At 51.0% G+C, this 15,468-nt stretch overlaps 1 protein-coding gene across 2 annotated transcripts in view; it reads left to right on the plus strand.

The window, feature by feature from the left end:
- Positions 1-2,821: 2,821 nt before the first annotated feature.
- GALNT16 (polypeptide N-acetylgalactosaminyltransferase 16) overlaps positions 2,822-15,468 on the plus strand; it is a 77,184-nt gene continuing 64,537 nt past the window's right edge. Inside the window, exons 1-2 of one of the 2 annotated variants that reach the window (XM_081050046.1) lie at positions 2,822-2,958; positions 3,315-3,604. In XM_081050046.1, the coding sequence (XP_080906172.1) occupies positions 3,428-3,604 (177 nt within the window). In that variant the 5' untranslated portion in view covers positions 2,822-2,958; positions 3,315-3,427. Of the gene's footprint in view, positions 2,959-3,042; positions 3,605-15,468 lie in introns of those variants that run through there. The other variant, XM_081050047.1, reaches the window with a different exon arrangement.

Here is a 15,468-nt window from a genome sequence, read left to right on the forward strand (position 1 = left end):
TGAGGAAATTGAGGCTAAGAGAGGTTAAGTTTGCCCAAACCACTCTCCTAATATATGACAGAATCAGCATTTGAATTCACGTTGTCCAACTCCAGAGCTAGGGTTTTATACCGAGCTATACTCTTTCTCCCCTCTGTTATCCACCTGCCCCCCGCCACATCCAATGCAGGGGCAGAGAGTTCCCTGGGGCCTCTGGGAGCGCCAAGGGCACCGGGCACTTTGCCCAGCTTACCTGAGTGCTGTCTTCAGCAGCTTTAAAGGAAGGGGACCGTGCCCAAGAGCAATGCACAAGGGAGACCCTGCCCAAGGACTGGAAGTCCAAAATGACACAGTTGGAGGGACCTCGGAGGTCATCTCTCTGCATCCTTCCTTTTACAGAAAAGAAAATGTAGGCACAGAAGGGGACGTGGGGTCCCTGCATACAGAACTTGTGACCACCCTGCTGACTGCCCAGTGACCTCAGAAACGCTGCACTGGTGCTCAGACATGGGCACAGCAAATGGACTGAAACCGACCACTTACCTGCTGTAGGACTCTTGGCAACCGAGACCCTCACCGAGCGAACCTGAGTCCTCGTCTGCAGGTGTGGGTGTGTCAGAGATAACGTGTGAGATGCCAGCACAGCACCTGGCACCTGCTGTGTACTCAGTGAACTGTCGCTATTATTATCACTCCTGTTGTTTTGGAAGTTCAGTGAATGTTAGGTAACACTGTCTCTCAGCTGTCACCTTGGTTCTATGGTTTTGCTGGAATCCACTCCTAGGCCTAGAGAGGAAACAATGCTCACTGTCATCTCTGAACACTGAACTCTGTCTCAGGGATTAGCCCCTGGAAGAACGCCTGTGCCTTCCTCCAGCCAGCCCCATCAGCACTGCTCATTTGCACGGCTTTCTCCAGCACTCAGGACTGCACCACGCACTGTTGCAGCTGAGGTAGCCGCTGCTAGTTCCCAGCTCTTCTAGTGTGCCTGTGGCTTGAGGCCCATCACTCAACCTCTGTCTGTGTCACGTTTCTGTTAGTCAGGTAAGCATGGTGATTATCTGCCCCCTTACCCTGACCCCCACCCCCAGGGAAATTATATTGTGTCCATCTAAGGAAGGGCTGTGAAGTCTAACACCATCCAGAGAGGCTATGCTCCTATGGGGTTTTCTGGTGAGGGTTGGCGGGGGGAGTGGGGAAGTCATCTCTTTGGGACAGAGCTACCAGGAAGTGACAATTTGGTCAGATGTGAAGCACACTCACCACTAAGCCCTGGGGAATATAGGGTGAGACTTGTAGAAACTTGGCCAAATTCCGGCTCCTCCTTCCCTCCCTCTCCTCATAGAGCCCTTCTTCCAGAGCCATCAGAACCAGCCCCTCCAGCCTGACTTCAGTTTGGCATGGTCCAGCTTCATCCCTCAGGCGAGGGCTGAGTGTGGCGCCTCTCACTAGGGGTTGATGAGATGAGTTTGTATCCCGTATCTTCTTACCTGGTTCTCTCAAGACTAAAAGCAACTAGACATGGATAGACCAGGCTGGGATGAGGGGAGCAAGCCTATGGCAAAAGAGGGCCATTGCCCGAGTCTTTCCACTTGGCTAACGTGAGAGCATGTGTGGAAATGGGGACACCAGTAGGGCAGTTCCCTTACACTTCCTTTGTGTGCAGATACCTGTGGGGCCTGATTCCTAAGGAGCAAGGTCTCCCTGGTCTCCCACAGAAGACATGACCACTGGGTCTGCCCCATGATTCCTGTATCTGCTACATGTGTGGTTCAGTCCTGAGTGCTGGAGAACCCCGGGGAAATGAGCGGTGCTGATTGGGGTGGCTGGAGGAAGGAATGAGCTGTGACTTCACCGTTTGCCTGATTCCCAGGGCAGCTTCATTTAGAGGCTGGGACCCTCTGTGGGCTTTCATATGAGCCAGTGTCCAGCAGCACTAACAGTAAGCAGATTCCCTACCAACTTCAGGGGTCTCTTGAATCCAGACTCTCTTAGCCTAGCCACCTTCCACCAAGGCTTTCCCAGCATCCTGGACCCCAGCAATGCCAGGCAGCTCTCTTCCTTGAACACATCAAGTATTTCTATCCTCAGAACCTTTGCTCGGGCTATTGACGCAGCCCATATATTCTGCCCTGCCCTCCCCCTTTCCTGCCTCTTAAGAACTTATTCAAAAGATTTATCCACCTTCTGTGAGAAGCCTTCCCTAGGACCACCTTGCAATACATTATTTCTTCTTCTGTGATCCACTTGGTTTGTCTATTGCACCTCTACTCATTTAGTGTCTGCTCTGTGCCCAGCCGGGGATGGTGGTCTCCTAGAGCTAATTTAGCCCACCTTGCCTTCTGCAGGAGTGAGAGTGGTTCACCCGGGGTTCTCAATGCTGCCAGGACTGGGGCAGAATCGCTATAATTTCTGTGTCTGTGTCACTCCCCACTGTTTTGCACTTTGTCGAAAGTGTCAGAGAGATGGCTTCTAGACTGGGCTCTGCCCACTAATTAGTTGCGTGGCCTTGGGCGAATCTTCCAGCCTCTCTGAACTCCCTTCTTCCTGATGAAATGGTGATGATGATTCCTCAGCGTTGGCCAGGGACAGTGAGGCAGGTGGAGAGGAGCATCCTGAAAGCTGGGAACTCTAGGCCAATGGAAGATGTGGGGTGGTTGAACCCACATTCTCCTTTCACTGCTGTGAAGCAGCGTCGCTTCCCCTTGCTGTCTTCGAATGACAAGTGCACCAGCTTCCAATCCCTCCTTGGGGGGGGGGGGCCTTCGGGCGGCTGGGAATCCTAGGCTGCGTAAGATTCCAGTGCAAACTCTCTCCTCCCGCCTAGCCAGCCCCCCCTCCCCAAGGACTCGCCGAACATACCTTAAACCCCGCGACAGAGCGCAGTTCAAGCGCAGCCCGGCTCCGCAGCTCCGCCGCGCGGGCCCGGGTCGGGGTCGCGCATCTCCAGCCAGTGACTCAGGGCCGCTTGGTCGGGAGGTGGGTGGAGGTAGGAGGGACCGATTGGGGCCGCGCGGGGGCAGCCGCCGGTCGCTCTGTCACCAAGCGGTGGTAGCGGAGACTGGCTCTGGCCGGTCGCCATTCCGACGCGGGTGTCTGCCGGGTCTTCCTCTCGCGCCGCTTCGCACCCGTGGCGCTTCTCCCCCAGAGCGCTGCAACCCGGACGGCCAGTGGGGGCTGGAGCGCCCGGCGGGCTCTGCGCGCAAATGAATGGGCGCCCGGGGGACGCGCGCGCGCGGGGCTGAAGGGCATTAGGACCGTGAGGATCGCTCCGCGCGCCTGTCTCTCCCCATCACCCCCCCACCCCCCACCTCTCTCCTTTTTCTGCTCTGCAGGACTGAGCAGCCGGGCGCAAGCGAAAACAAACAGCTGGGGCTGCGAGCGCCCCCGCTCCGGCCCCGAGAGCTCGCCGGCCCGGACCCCCACTCGGGGCGCCCGCCCGCCCACCATGAGGAAGATCCGCGCCAATGCCATCGCCATCCTTACCGTAGCCTGGATCCTGGGCACTTTCTACTACTTATGGCAGGACAACCGAGCCCATGCAGCATCCTCCAGCGGCCGCGGCGCTCAGAGGGCCGGTGGGAGGCCGGAGCAGCTCCGCGAAGACCGCACCATCCCGCTCATTGTGAGTACGCCCTGCGCGCCGGGCGGCCGGCCGGGGAGCCGCGGCGCGCGTCCTAGCCTCGCGCGGCTGCAGAGGGCGCGGGGCCCGGCCAGGGGCTGCGTGCCCGCCGCGCTCTGCCGGCTTTGTATATGTTGGAGCATTCCTGCCTGTTGTTATGGCAACCTCCGTTGGGCCAGCGGGGCCAGGGCGCACGGATGGAGGGAGGGTGACAGCGGGTGGGGGCTGGGAGAAAGTGCTGCAAGTTTGGTGGGCCCGGCGTGCGCGCGAGACTGGGAACGTGGCGGCTCTCTCGGCACTGCGCCGCCGGGCCGGGGCCGGGGGCTGCCCGAGCCTAGTCCGCTCCGGAAGGCAGCTGGACCCCGCGCGCAGCTAGCAGGCAGTGGGAAGTGCGCGCAGCTGAGCGCGTAGGTGGCCGTGCGCACCCCCTCTCCAACCTCCTGGGGGCCAAGGACGTGGGGTGGGGGCGTTGAGTAAGGCAGAATTGCTAGGGGCTGCGCCCGGCTGTGAGCCCCTTTCTCGGCTCGGGTCAACTTGAACCTGCTTCGTAGGCACGGAGTACTCCCCATTAACATACCCGGGGCTGTCTGGGTAGGGGAAAGGTCTCGCCCTGCACGCGCCCCTCACCCCATCAGGACGGGTGAGTGGGCAGTGTTTGCGCACCGGCTCGGAGATTCCCTTTCACGAGGTCAGCCCTGCGAGGTCAAGGCGAGTAGGGAAACAAAGGCGGCGGATCACCGCGGGGGTCTCGGCGGAGCTGCGGGACCCTAGGCGCTCCCGGGATCTGGGCTGGGGCGTGAGGAGTCCCCGCCGCCCTGCAGGGGGCGTGCCTGTCGCCGCCTCCGCCAGCGCCCAGGTTGACGGCCCTGCGTGGCAGGGGCACCTGTTGAGGTGGTAGGCTCTGGGACCCGCCGAGAGGTGCGCTCGGGCGTGCCGCCTTCTTCCCACCGGGATGAGTGGTGGGCAAGAGCCTTGGACGACCCTCGAGACTGTTGGGGGGGGGGCTGCTTGGCTGGATGAGGACCAAGAGGAGGGAGAGCAAAGTGTGGGGCCAGGGGGTGGTAGTGGAGCAGGGTGACGATTCTGACGTGAAAAGATCTGGGCCTGGGCAGGGAGGGGGGAGGAGCTCCTCGGGGAGGTGCAGGGTCCGGACGGCTAAGGCTTGTGTGGAGTACAATCTGAGATGTTCGTGCAAAGGCAGCTGAGCCCAGGAATATGGTGGGGAGGGGGTGTTGGTGTGGAAGTGCTCTCACATTCCCATCCTGCCCCACATTCTGTCTTGTTACTCGCCCCGCCCCGGAAGAAGTAAAAATCCCCTGCAAAGGACCATATTTCCCTGCTTTGCCTGAGGAGACCTTGAGGTTTCCTGGTTTTCCCCAGCCCTTCTCCCCCAGTTCTCAGACCCCTGTCCGGTTGAACGCTGGTTGAGCCTCTTTGGGTGGAATGTCCCTTTTTTTGGCTGAGAGTCCCTGTCATGAGGACACTGTTTCCAAAACACTTGTGGCTGCTTGAACAGAAAAGCTGATGAGGGAAAAAACCTCCTGTGTAAAGACTCCATAGTGCTGGGGTCTGAGTGGACTGACAGATTGGAGTGGAACTGGCCAAACCACTAGTGGCCGCAGGCCCCTAGGGAGTTTCCACACCATGGGTTCATCCAAGCTGCCGCCTCCTTATATCATGAGAGGGTCAGTCCTGTCCTCAGGGTAAGTGGGCAGGAAGTAGCAAGGGACAAGCAAGCTGGCTAGAATGTTCTGTCGTCTGTGTGATGTGATGGGCCGAGGGTCCCAGCTGGAAGAGGAAGAGGAGGGGAAAGAGAGGGGAATGGAAGGGAAAAGGGCACTGGGAAGCTGCTGGATCTCATCCCTTTTGCCTCTGCTTCGGAATCCTAACCTTGCTCTTGGACCTCTCCCCTGCTTCTCTGAGTGCCCTCCAAGATCAGCCTGGAAGGCCACTCAGACTGAGAGCCCTGGATGGTGGTGGTGGTGGGGGCACTGCTGGAGGCAATGCAGCAGTCTTGAGGGGTGGAAATTGGAGGTCATGGCGGGCTCCAATGAACATCCTCCTGCCCTGTCCTGGGTCCCACAGGGTTTGACGTGCTGCAGATTAGAAAAGGGCTGTGAACTGGAAGTCAAGTTTAAAGTGTGAAGGAGTATCAGGGAGCTCCCTGGCGCCAGGGAGTGGGGGTACAGGAAGAGAGGGCGAGTGGAAGTTCCTGGGAGAGAGCGGCAGAGCCTTCTCTGGCCACATAGGGGTATAGCCAGCGCCCTCTCTGTTCTTAAGCTTTAGTCCTGGATGTGTGTTCCATAGGATTGGTCCCCAGGCACACATGGCCTTTGTCACAGCCTTGTGTTATATTCCTATCTTCCAAGATATTTCACTTCAGAGGGATTCTTAGTCATCCCTGTCTCCTCATTGAATGTAAGCTCTCACACAGAGACTATGCAGAAGCTTCTTGCATCGCCACATTGATGCACACAGCAGGACATCAGTACTGGTGAGAGGAGTGAAGTAGGATTCCTGCCCATCTCTGGGAGCAGTCAGTGGTCCTCGCTTCATACCCCCTCATGTTTTATTCCCAGCTCCAACCTGACTTACCTAACTAAGGAGATAGGGGGATACATATTCAGCTTCTCCAGGAGTTGAACCCTTTATTCAGTTTAAAAGGGGCAGGTGCAGCTGAGGATTGGCCTTCGCCCTGAAATCTGTGGTTAAGCTCTCACTGGTCTTCTTGCAGTTCCCGAACATGTCTGTTTAGCTGGGCCAGGACGCTGCATGCGGATTTTGGATTCTTAGAGAATGATGTGGCCAGCACTGCTGACAGGATGAGAAAATTCAGACAGGCGTCATCACACTCCCCTGGGGAGTCAGAGAGCTGAGTTAGGAAAGGGAGGGTCTGCGTAGCAGCCTGGGCCAGGAGGCAGCTCTGCCTTCACAATGTTTGGGCCATTTGAAGCCAGCCAAATTGCGTCTGGACCTTAGAGACCCTTTTCTGGCATTGTGGGCCATTGGCATGGCAACCATGAGGCCTGATTTCTCAGGGAGGTCCTGATTTTTAATATTCTATCCTGCTGTCAGTCCATGTGTCACAAATTTTGATGCGTAAAATTGGTATGGAATCTGTAAAACTAAAGGGAGATACTGACTCCATCCCTCAATGGCTGCTTACGTTGTGGCAGGGTTTCCCATGCTGTCTTTATGGGAAGGGAGTAGGTTTGGAGACATCAACTTGAACCTATATCCATGCATGCTGGCACAGGACAGCTGTGAAAGCAGGAGGCGAGGCAGACACGGGTGGCCTTCAGTCTTCAGTCCTCATAGCTGGGAAGAACATTTGTGATTGGTTTGGGACCCAGGTTTTCCACATGCAAATACTCTAACAGGCACGGATGGGATGCTTAGTTGTTACATGGAATTTCATTTATAGACCCATTTTTTAAAGACTGTAACGGATAGTCTTTTAGGATAGGTTGTACCCATTTGCAACATCTCCTATTTGGAACCATGAAAGTTTAGGCAAGAGTTTCCATAAAGTACGGTTTCTTATTCTACAATTGGGATACTGCTGAGTGACCATGGAAAAAAATACTTTACATCTCTGGACCTTGGTTGTTCTGTGTTCACTTTGGGTTAAATGATTTCTAAGATTTATTGATCCTTAGGTAAGCTGATAATAGCTTCATTTCTAGAAGTGAATAAATGGCTTTTAGGGAGTTCTCCTGAAGGGTTCTGTGAGGTTTATCGTTTGTAGAGGGGTACCATCCTGTCAGGAGACGGTCCTGCGGTAACCCTCGAGGCCTCGCAGCAATCCCCCCTTATCTAACAGAAGAGAGCACAAGTGATGACTTTCCGGTGTCGTTCTCTGAGAGCAGAGGCTTCAATCAGATCTGTCTGAGTTTATATTTTATTTATAATGTGTGCATTTCGGAACTGGGAGAATATGATTTGCCTAAATGACGGAAAATGATTTTATTTTTAATTTGTCTAGGTGCCACACACAATTCCCTTTGCCATATGTTCAGATTGAAAGGGTCTGATTTCCTGTTGCTGGGATCATGTTGAGACCCGCTTGTAGGACTTAGGGACAGCACAGAGGCACCAAAGACCCTGACAGCATGAGAGTCACCTCCCTGGGAGGCCTGAGGCCCAAGGGTACAGGATTAGTTGTAGGATTCTTTTCATTCTGGTTCCTTATTTCTGTGCCATAACAGCAGTTTCCCCACTGGCTGCTCTGAGGGCTTTGGGCCTGGCTTTCTTCTCTGGTGGCTGTTTTTTGGTTCTATGAGCGGAAGAGGCCCTGGCTCTGCAAGTGCCATTTAAGTCAATGTGAAGGGCAGTGATAGGCAAGGTGAGGCCGAATTCCCCAGGGGACTGTCTTGCTGTAATGGAGGAAACCGCCCTGGGGATAGAGGTGAGCCAAGCAGTTCATTACCATCAGAAGATTGAAGACTTATCCCCGTCTGCTTCTTGAGACCTGAAACACCTTCTCCATGAACAGTGGGGCAAAGACATAAAGAGGATAAACAGACAGGAGACCCAAGGCTTGGAAAGAAGCAGGGAGCAGAGCTTTCAGACACGAGTCAATGATGGTTACACTTGGGCAGCCATTCGGTTCACTAAATCAGACACGGTGCTCGGTGCCGTCCCAGACGGTGGACAGCCCACTCTGGCAACGGTTTCAAGGGCCTTAGTCTCCCTCGGAATACTGGTAGTTCTTGCTCTGCACATGCCCAGCCTCTGTAATCGCTGTTACCTCTGTATAATATTTACGGTGGCTGATTCAGTGGACACTTGGACATTGTGTTAGCTTTGAATCCTCTCACCAACTTATGAGGAAGGTGCCATTATCAGGTCCAGTTAACATTTGAGTAAATCAGGCTTAGAGAGATTCCGTGACTCGCCCAGGATCTGGCAACCAGTGTATGCCTCTGAAACTCATGTTTTTGCCTGTGAAGCCCACGTGAGTGTCTCTTTTCCCTACAGCATCTTCAGGGCCAGATCCAAGTCTAATGTTTCAGCACATCTTTCCTGGAGCACCCAGACCAGTACCCTGCTTCATAGTCACTCTATAAACATTAGTTGGGGGGAAGAAAGTAGAAAACCGTATAGAACAAAATGTTAGCAATAGGAATGTAGGATTATGGGTAATTCCCCCTTCCATATTTTGGCTTTTCCCAACATTTTCTATAAAATCTATTAATGTTATACTGATAAAGCCAATCAAGATAATTATTTTTTAAACTATTCGATGACTCAATAAAATCAGCCGTGACTCCTCAATTAAAGCGTAAACTTCTTAACCATGACTCACACTTCTGAACCCCCCATCAATGCTTAGCATTCAGCCAACAGAAAAAGACAGGAAACTTATTTGAATGATTCTGTAGGGTTCCAAGGAACAGAACTGGGACCCGCGGGTAAAAATTGTAGGGAGAGAGGTGTCTTTTCACCAGCAGGAAAGCTTTCTCACTGAACCATTGGCCATCATTGGACTGGTCCAAAGGCTGACCAGGGTTTCTCTTCACACTCCCTGTCCGCTCTTCCTTCCAACAGCAGTGGGGAGGAGGAGAAAAAGGCTCCTTGTCCTGCCTGTCTCCTGAGATGTCAGGCAGCTCTGTAACAGAGTTTGAAATGGGGTCCAATTATTGCACTGCTAGAGATCTGGAGCCCGGGGAAGCAGACTGGCTGAACACACTGAGGCCAGGGAGGAGGGTGACTAAAGAAACACATAACTGCTGCTGTGCTGTCCCCTCCCTGTTCCTTTGGAGCTGCCAAGGAGAGGAGGGCCAAGGCTGGTCAGAGGCAAAGCTGCAAAGTAGGAAGCGCTGGTCGCTGGTCGTTAGCACCTTTCCCCGCTCCAAGGGCCTGGGCCCACAAAAGCTTTCCTCACCCACTGAGACCCCTGGAGTCTGACCTCCCCATATTACACTTCTTTTATTTCCTTCATCCAACCTGGGGAGAGCTTACAGGTAGTCTGTCCTATCTCCCAGGGCCATGGCCATTGCCTGTCTGGGTGGCTCTGGCTGGTAGTGTACCTGAGCTGTGTGTTTATGTAGGAAAATAAAATAAAGCAGCAAAGAAGACAGGAAGATGAGAGAAGGATGGCTAGGAAAAGCCTCTCTGATAAGATGGTGTTGGAGCGGTGGCATGAATGGAAAGAGTGAGCCATGCAGGCATCTAGGGAGAGAGTGTTCCAGACAGCCAAAGCCCAGGGTACCATCTCTGCAAGGTGTGTGCTCAGTGTGCTTCACTGGGACAACCTAAGCAAGGGTAAAAGTGGCCCAGGGTAGAGGCCGGATCATTAGGCCTTATAGGCAGTGATAATAAAGATGGGCTCAGAAACTTATCACTTTCTGATGTCCCTGAGTCATCAGAGAGTGATAAATTACATTCAGTGTATGGGCTTGCTACGTCAGAGAACTATGTCATTCAGTTCAGAAAGTTTTCCAGCAGTATGGTCAAATAGGTTAGTGTTTGTTCTTAAACAGGTAAATCTAAGTTCTTTGAAAAAATGCTCTATGGCCGGAACACGTCATTTCCTTACAATGTGAGATCAATGAGGTACTTGTGTGTGTGTGTGTGTGCGCACGTGTGCGCGGCTGGTGAGGGGGAGTGGAGGGTATTGGTACCTGAAGAGATTTAAAAGACACAATTTGATGGCACCCTTGTTGAAACATTGGAATAGTGCAAGACAGGGAGGGCTCTGTCTCTGGAGGGAGTTGTGTGTGGGAAGAATTTCTCTGTAAGGAATTAATTCTCTGGTACCTGATTAAGTCCCCCTTTGTTTCTCATCTGGTTCATCATGTTCTCTTTGGGTGCATCGGGACTCTGGAAAGGATGCTTCTGGCAATGCAGGAACTTGGAATTCTTGCCCTTTCCTGTCCCCAGTCACGTGTTCCCCCTTCTGTACAAGCAGACTCCGAAGGCTGACATGTCCAGGCCTCAGCCATGCAGGTGGGCACCCATCCCTGGGTGGGCACCTGAGGCCTGGCAAATTAAGAACCCCACATGGCTTTTTGTGAGGCAGCCGGTAGATGAAAAGGGCTGCTTTCAGGAAGATGGCTCTGCCTGGGCCTGTCTGAGGCCATGTCCACTAACGTTCAAGTGGCTTCCCCAGTGCCCAAGTGACAGGGATGCTATGGCTTCATGTGTCCCTGGCAAGCTGCAGGCGCTCTACTTTAGTGGTTCAGGTCACATACGCTCAATTCCTGTCAGTTATGCTTTTCAGAGTTCAGATTTTCACCCCTTTATCTTCTCACAGCAGCTGTGGCTGTTAGCTTCTTGAAATAAACTGTTGGGAGGGCTTCTGACATTTCAAGGTCTTTCATATCCAAGGGGTCTGCCCTTGGGTGCCACAGCCAGAGGAGACCGAAGTGGCCAAGTGGCCAAGTCTGCGATCAGTTCCATGGAAGCAGATTCTTTGCTTGGAAGCCATTTTTTCTTCCTATCTGTGAAATACTTCACTGGGGGTGGAGTTTTGAGGGGAGTATGGGAGGCTGGGGGCATTATCCCAGGGTTTGGGGTAGAGCCCAGCCAAAGGCTCAGGGAGAAAGAACATGTGATCTCTGAGTGATGTCTGCTGTGGTATTGGTCTTGAAGGAGTGAAGTACCGGGACTGAGCCACAGACCCAAAATAGTTCACCAACCTGAGAGACCAGAGGAAGAATGGGAACCAAGGGACAGAGCACACACACTGTAGGGATCAGGGAAGGCGATGGAGGACTCCGCAGGCCAAAGGGTAGACAGCAGAGGCTGCCCATGTTAATATGTTAGTGCAGTCTTGGTGCCATCTTGGGGCATGAAAATGGCAAGGGCCTGCTCCCCAAACAGAGAAAGGAAGTGGCTCATTCCTGGATGCAGCCTAAGATTGCCAACCCCTGTTTTGTTTGTTTTTTGTATAGCAGAGAAGGTAGCATCAGCTAGACAACCCTTCCAGTCAAAGAGGGTCTCTGAACCACACCTCGGCAGAGGCTTGGAGGTCGGGCTCAGAGCCAGGTGGGTGTGGGCTACCCTGAGAACTGCAGAGCATGAAGCCTGGGAGACCTGAAAGCAGGTGTTGGGGCAAAGCTGCGGGCAAGCCAAGCAGAGAGAGTAAGAAGACGGGTGTGAGGTGACAGGCCTGAGCAGGAGTCTTCAGAGGAACCAGGCCATCGTTTCCTTGAGCAGAGTCACGGGGGGTCTGGTGGGAGGCTAGCATCTGCCCATGAGTAGGGACAGCCCTGCAGAGTTCTGACTCGCGCTGGCCAATCCAGCAGCTACCAGCCACATACGGCTACTGAGCCCTTGAAATGTGGCTAGTGCAATAGGAGGAACAGAGTTTTTAATTTTATTTCATTTTCAAAGCAGATACTCATTTTAGTCATTCAGAAACTTTTAGGAGTGTTTAGAAGGACTTCAAAATGTGGAATCTACATTTCCTACTGTAAAGTTTATGACATCTCAATACAGATCAAGTATTTCTGGTGAAAATTGAGTATCTAAATTGAAATGAGCTGTAAGTGTAAAACACACTGGATTTCCAAGACTTAGTACAAAAAATACTCCACTAATTTTTAAAAATATTGATATGTCTTGAAATAATATTTGAACCTATTGGACTAAATGAAATACAGAGGGTGCAATAAAATGCATACACATTTTAAGACAGGAAAATTGTATTAAAATTGTAATACTCAATATATACCGATAACAGAAGATGAACACACGTCACGTTTGACTTCTGCAATTATAAGAGGTGCTCAAAGTGGTTACCATCAGCGTCCAGACACTTCTAATGATGGCGAACTACTGTTGGAGCAACGTTGACCAAAGTGTCCATGTTTATACACTTTTTTTGGCACCCCCAGTATTTTATTAAAATTAATATTACCTGTTTCAAAAAGGAACCCTCATACTGTTGGTGGGAATGCAGACTGGTGCAGCCGCTATGGAAGGCAGTGTGTAGGTTCCTCAAAAAATTACGAATAGAATTACCATATGACCCAGCAATCCCTCTCCTGGGTATCCACCAAAAAAATCTGAAAACATTTATCCATAAAGACACGTGTGCTCCAATGTTCATTGCAGCTTTATTTATTGTGGCCAAGACATGGAAACAACCAAAATGTCCTTCGATAGATGAATGGATAAAGAAGTTGTGGTACATATACACAATGGAATACTATTTGGCGGTAAGAAAAGATGATATAGGAACATTTGTGACAACATGGATGGATCTTGAGAGTATAATGCTAAGCAAAATGAGTCAGACAGAAAAAGCAGAGAACCATATGATTTCACTGATATGTGGTATGTAAACCAAAAACAACAAAAGAACAAGACAAACAAATAAGAAACAAAAACTCATAGACACAGACAATAGTGTAGTGGTTACCAGAGGGTAAGGGGGTGGGGGGTGGGAGATGAGGGTAAAGGGGATCAACTATATGGTGATGGAAGGAGAACTGACTCTGGGTGGTGAACACAATGGGATTTATAAATGATGTAATACAGAATTGTACACCTGAAATCTATGTAATTTTACTAACAATTGTCACCCCAATAAATTTTTAAAAATTAATATTACCTGTTTCTTTTTTACTTTTTTAATATGGCTACTGGAAAATTTTACATTTTATGTGCGGCTTGCATTCTATTTCCTTTGGACAGATCTAGTCCTTACATGTGTTCATGACCCCGCTCTAAAGTACTCAGAAGTTGTCAGCGGAAGGTTATATACAAAGTAAAGAATGTGGCAACGTTCCCGGTTTACCTTGACTTCAGGATGGTCCTTTCCGGTCCAGCTGCTGTGGAGCTTTTGGTTCCTGATTCATCATCTATGGTCATAGGACACCTCTCAGCATGGGCCCTCGTCCTCATCCCATCATTAAAACCCAGGTCAATGTTTTTTGCAGTGTCTTCTCTTTTAAAAATCCCTTCTAAGCTCTGGCTGTCATGACAATGAGTTTTGGAGGAGGGGTAAGGAGCAGTGGAGGTAGGGAGCCTTTCACTCCCTTGAAAAGGAGAGAGATTAGTTCCAGTCTGTTGCTTTTGGTATTTCATCTTTGTCCTGTTAGAGCCAGAATGACAACTAGGTTTCAGCTCTATTGCCAACTCAGAACCCATGGAAGTGGCAGCTGGGAGTGCTCTGATGAGAGGGATTCTGAAGCTGCTTTCAGACTGAGTGGGAAAGAGGTGATTGATTAGCCATGTCTGTGAAGTGCATGGAAAGGGACTGTAGAACATGTCCTTTGTGTTTGCTGATCCCGCGTTGATGAAGTTGTCGCCACCTTAAAGACTTGGTATGTTTTAAGACATTGGCCAATTTGAAGAAGCAGGATGAGGCTGGCATTGAGTCAGAAGATGTACAGAGAGGAAATTGGTCATCTCCATGGATTGGAACCCTAACTAAGGAGATGTGATGAGAGTTTAAGACATGCAAACTTTTAGTAACATCTTTTACTTATTCGGTGGATTTGAGTTGGCTCTGGTCTAGGACCAGCCTATTGTCAGCACAGGAGATGATTAACCAAAGCTGAAACCCATGGAGAAGGGTAAGAACCTAGAGAGTCTGGAGAAAGAGAAAAGGGTTAGCTCTTCTTCTTTTTCTTTCCTTCTTCTTCCCTCACTTTAAAGCAGGCTCTGTGAATTTGAGAACGTTTTCTGCTTCTTGGTGCCACATTTCTGGTTATGGCTTTGTTCAGGACACAGCATGAAATAGTGGTTATGAAAACAGCCACTGGAGCCAGAGTGTCAGGGTTCATCTTTTAGCTCTGACACTTACTAGCAAGTTTTTTAAGCATTCGGTGCCTCCGTTTTCTTACTAGTAGTTCCCATTTCAGGTGGTTGCTATGAAGAGTAAATGAATGAATTCACAGAAAATATTTAGAATAATGCCTAGTACATAGTAAGTGCTATACCAGCATTAGTATACAAGTTAGTAATAACAATACAAGTTGTCATCATTTGTTAACTTGTGTATTATTCCTTATCTAATGCTGCATAACCAATCAACCTAGAACTTAATGGCTTAAAATAACAACAGTCATTTATTCTCTCTCATTGTGTCTGTGGGTCAGGTATTTGGGAGTGGTTTGGTTGCGTGCTTCTGGCTCAGGGTTTCTCAGTGAAGTTGCAGTCAGATGTCAGCTGGTGCTGCAGTCATGGACAGGATGGCAAGTGGCTGTCTCACATGGCTGGCCAGCTGGTGCTGGCTGTTGGCTGGAGGACTCAGTTTTTTTTGCCCTTAGGCCTCTCCATAGGCCTGCTGGAGTGTCTTCATGGTGTGGTGGCTGGCTTCCCCCAGAGCGAGCTCTCCAGGAGACCAAGGTGCATTATATTGCAAAGCCTTCTTGACCTAATCTGGGAAGTCACATTAGCAAAGGAGTGATGTGGTCTGATGGGATTTTGAGAGACCTCTGTGGCTGTCAGTTTGAGAAGAGACAGGAGAAGGGCAAGGGCAACAGCCCCTTTTGATTGCCTGGTATTTGCCAGGGGTCTGCCAATTGTGTTTCATTTACTTTGCCCCTTTAACTGTCATAGCAGGCTTGTGACCTGAGTGTTACTACTCCCACTTTACAGGTAAAGAACTTGACTCAGGGAGGGCAGGTTACCTGCCAACAGAGCCAGGGTTCACCCAGCGTTGCCTAGCACCACAGTCTGCAGAGATGCCAATTTCTCAGGATGCCCACCACTTGATCGCATAGCTTATGAGGCGAAAACAGACTTTGTGAAGGATCTAATTCCCTTATTTCTTGAAATCAGGATGGAAAACCTAAGAAGGCCAAGAAATAGTCACAGGTTACGCAAAGGAGTGTGGTGGGGACCGGAGGCTGGGGTGGGGTTTGGAGGGTTTTATGGACTAGAAGAATGTGGGCAGAGTCCCTGAAGTT

The sequence above is a fragment of the Rhinolophus hipposideros genome (assembly GCF_964194185.1).
Source record: "Rhinolophus hipposideros genome assembly, chromosome: 5".
In the NCBI taxonomy this organism is placed as follows: Eukaryota; Metazoa; Chordata; class Mammalia; order Chiroptera; family Rhinolophidae; genus Rhinolophus; species Rhinolophus hipposideros.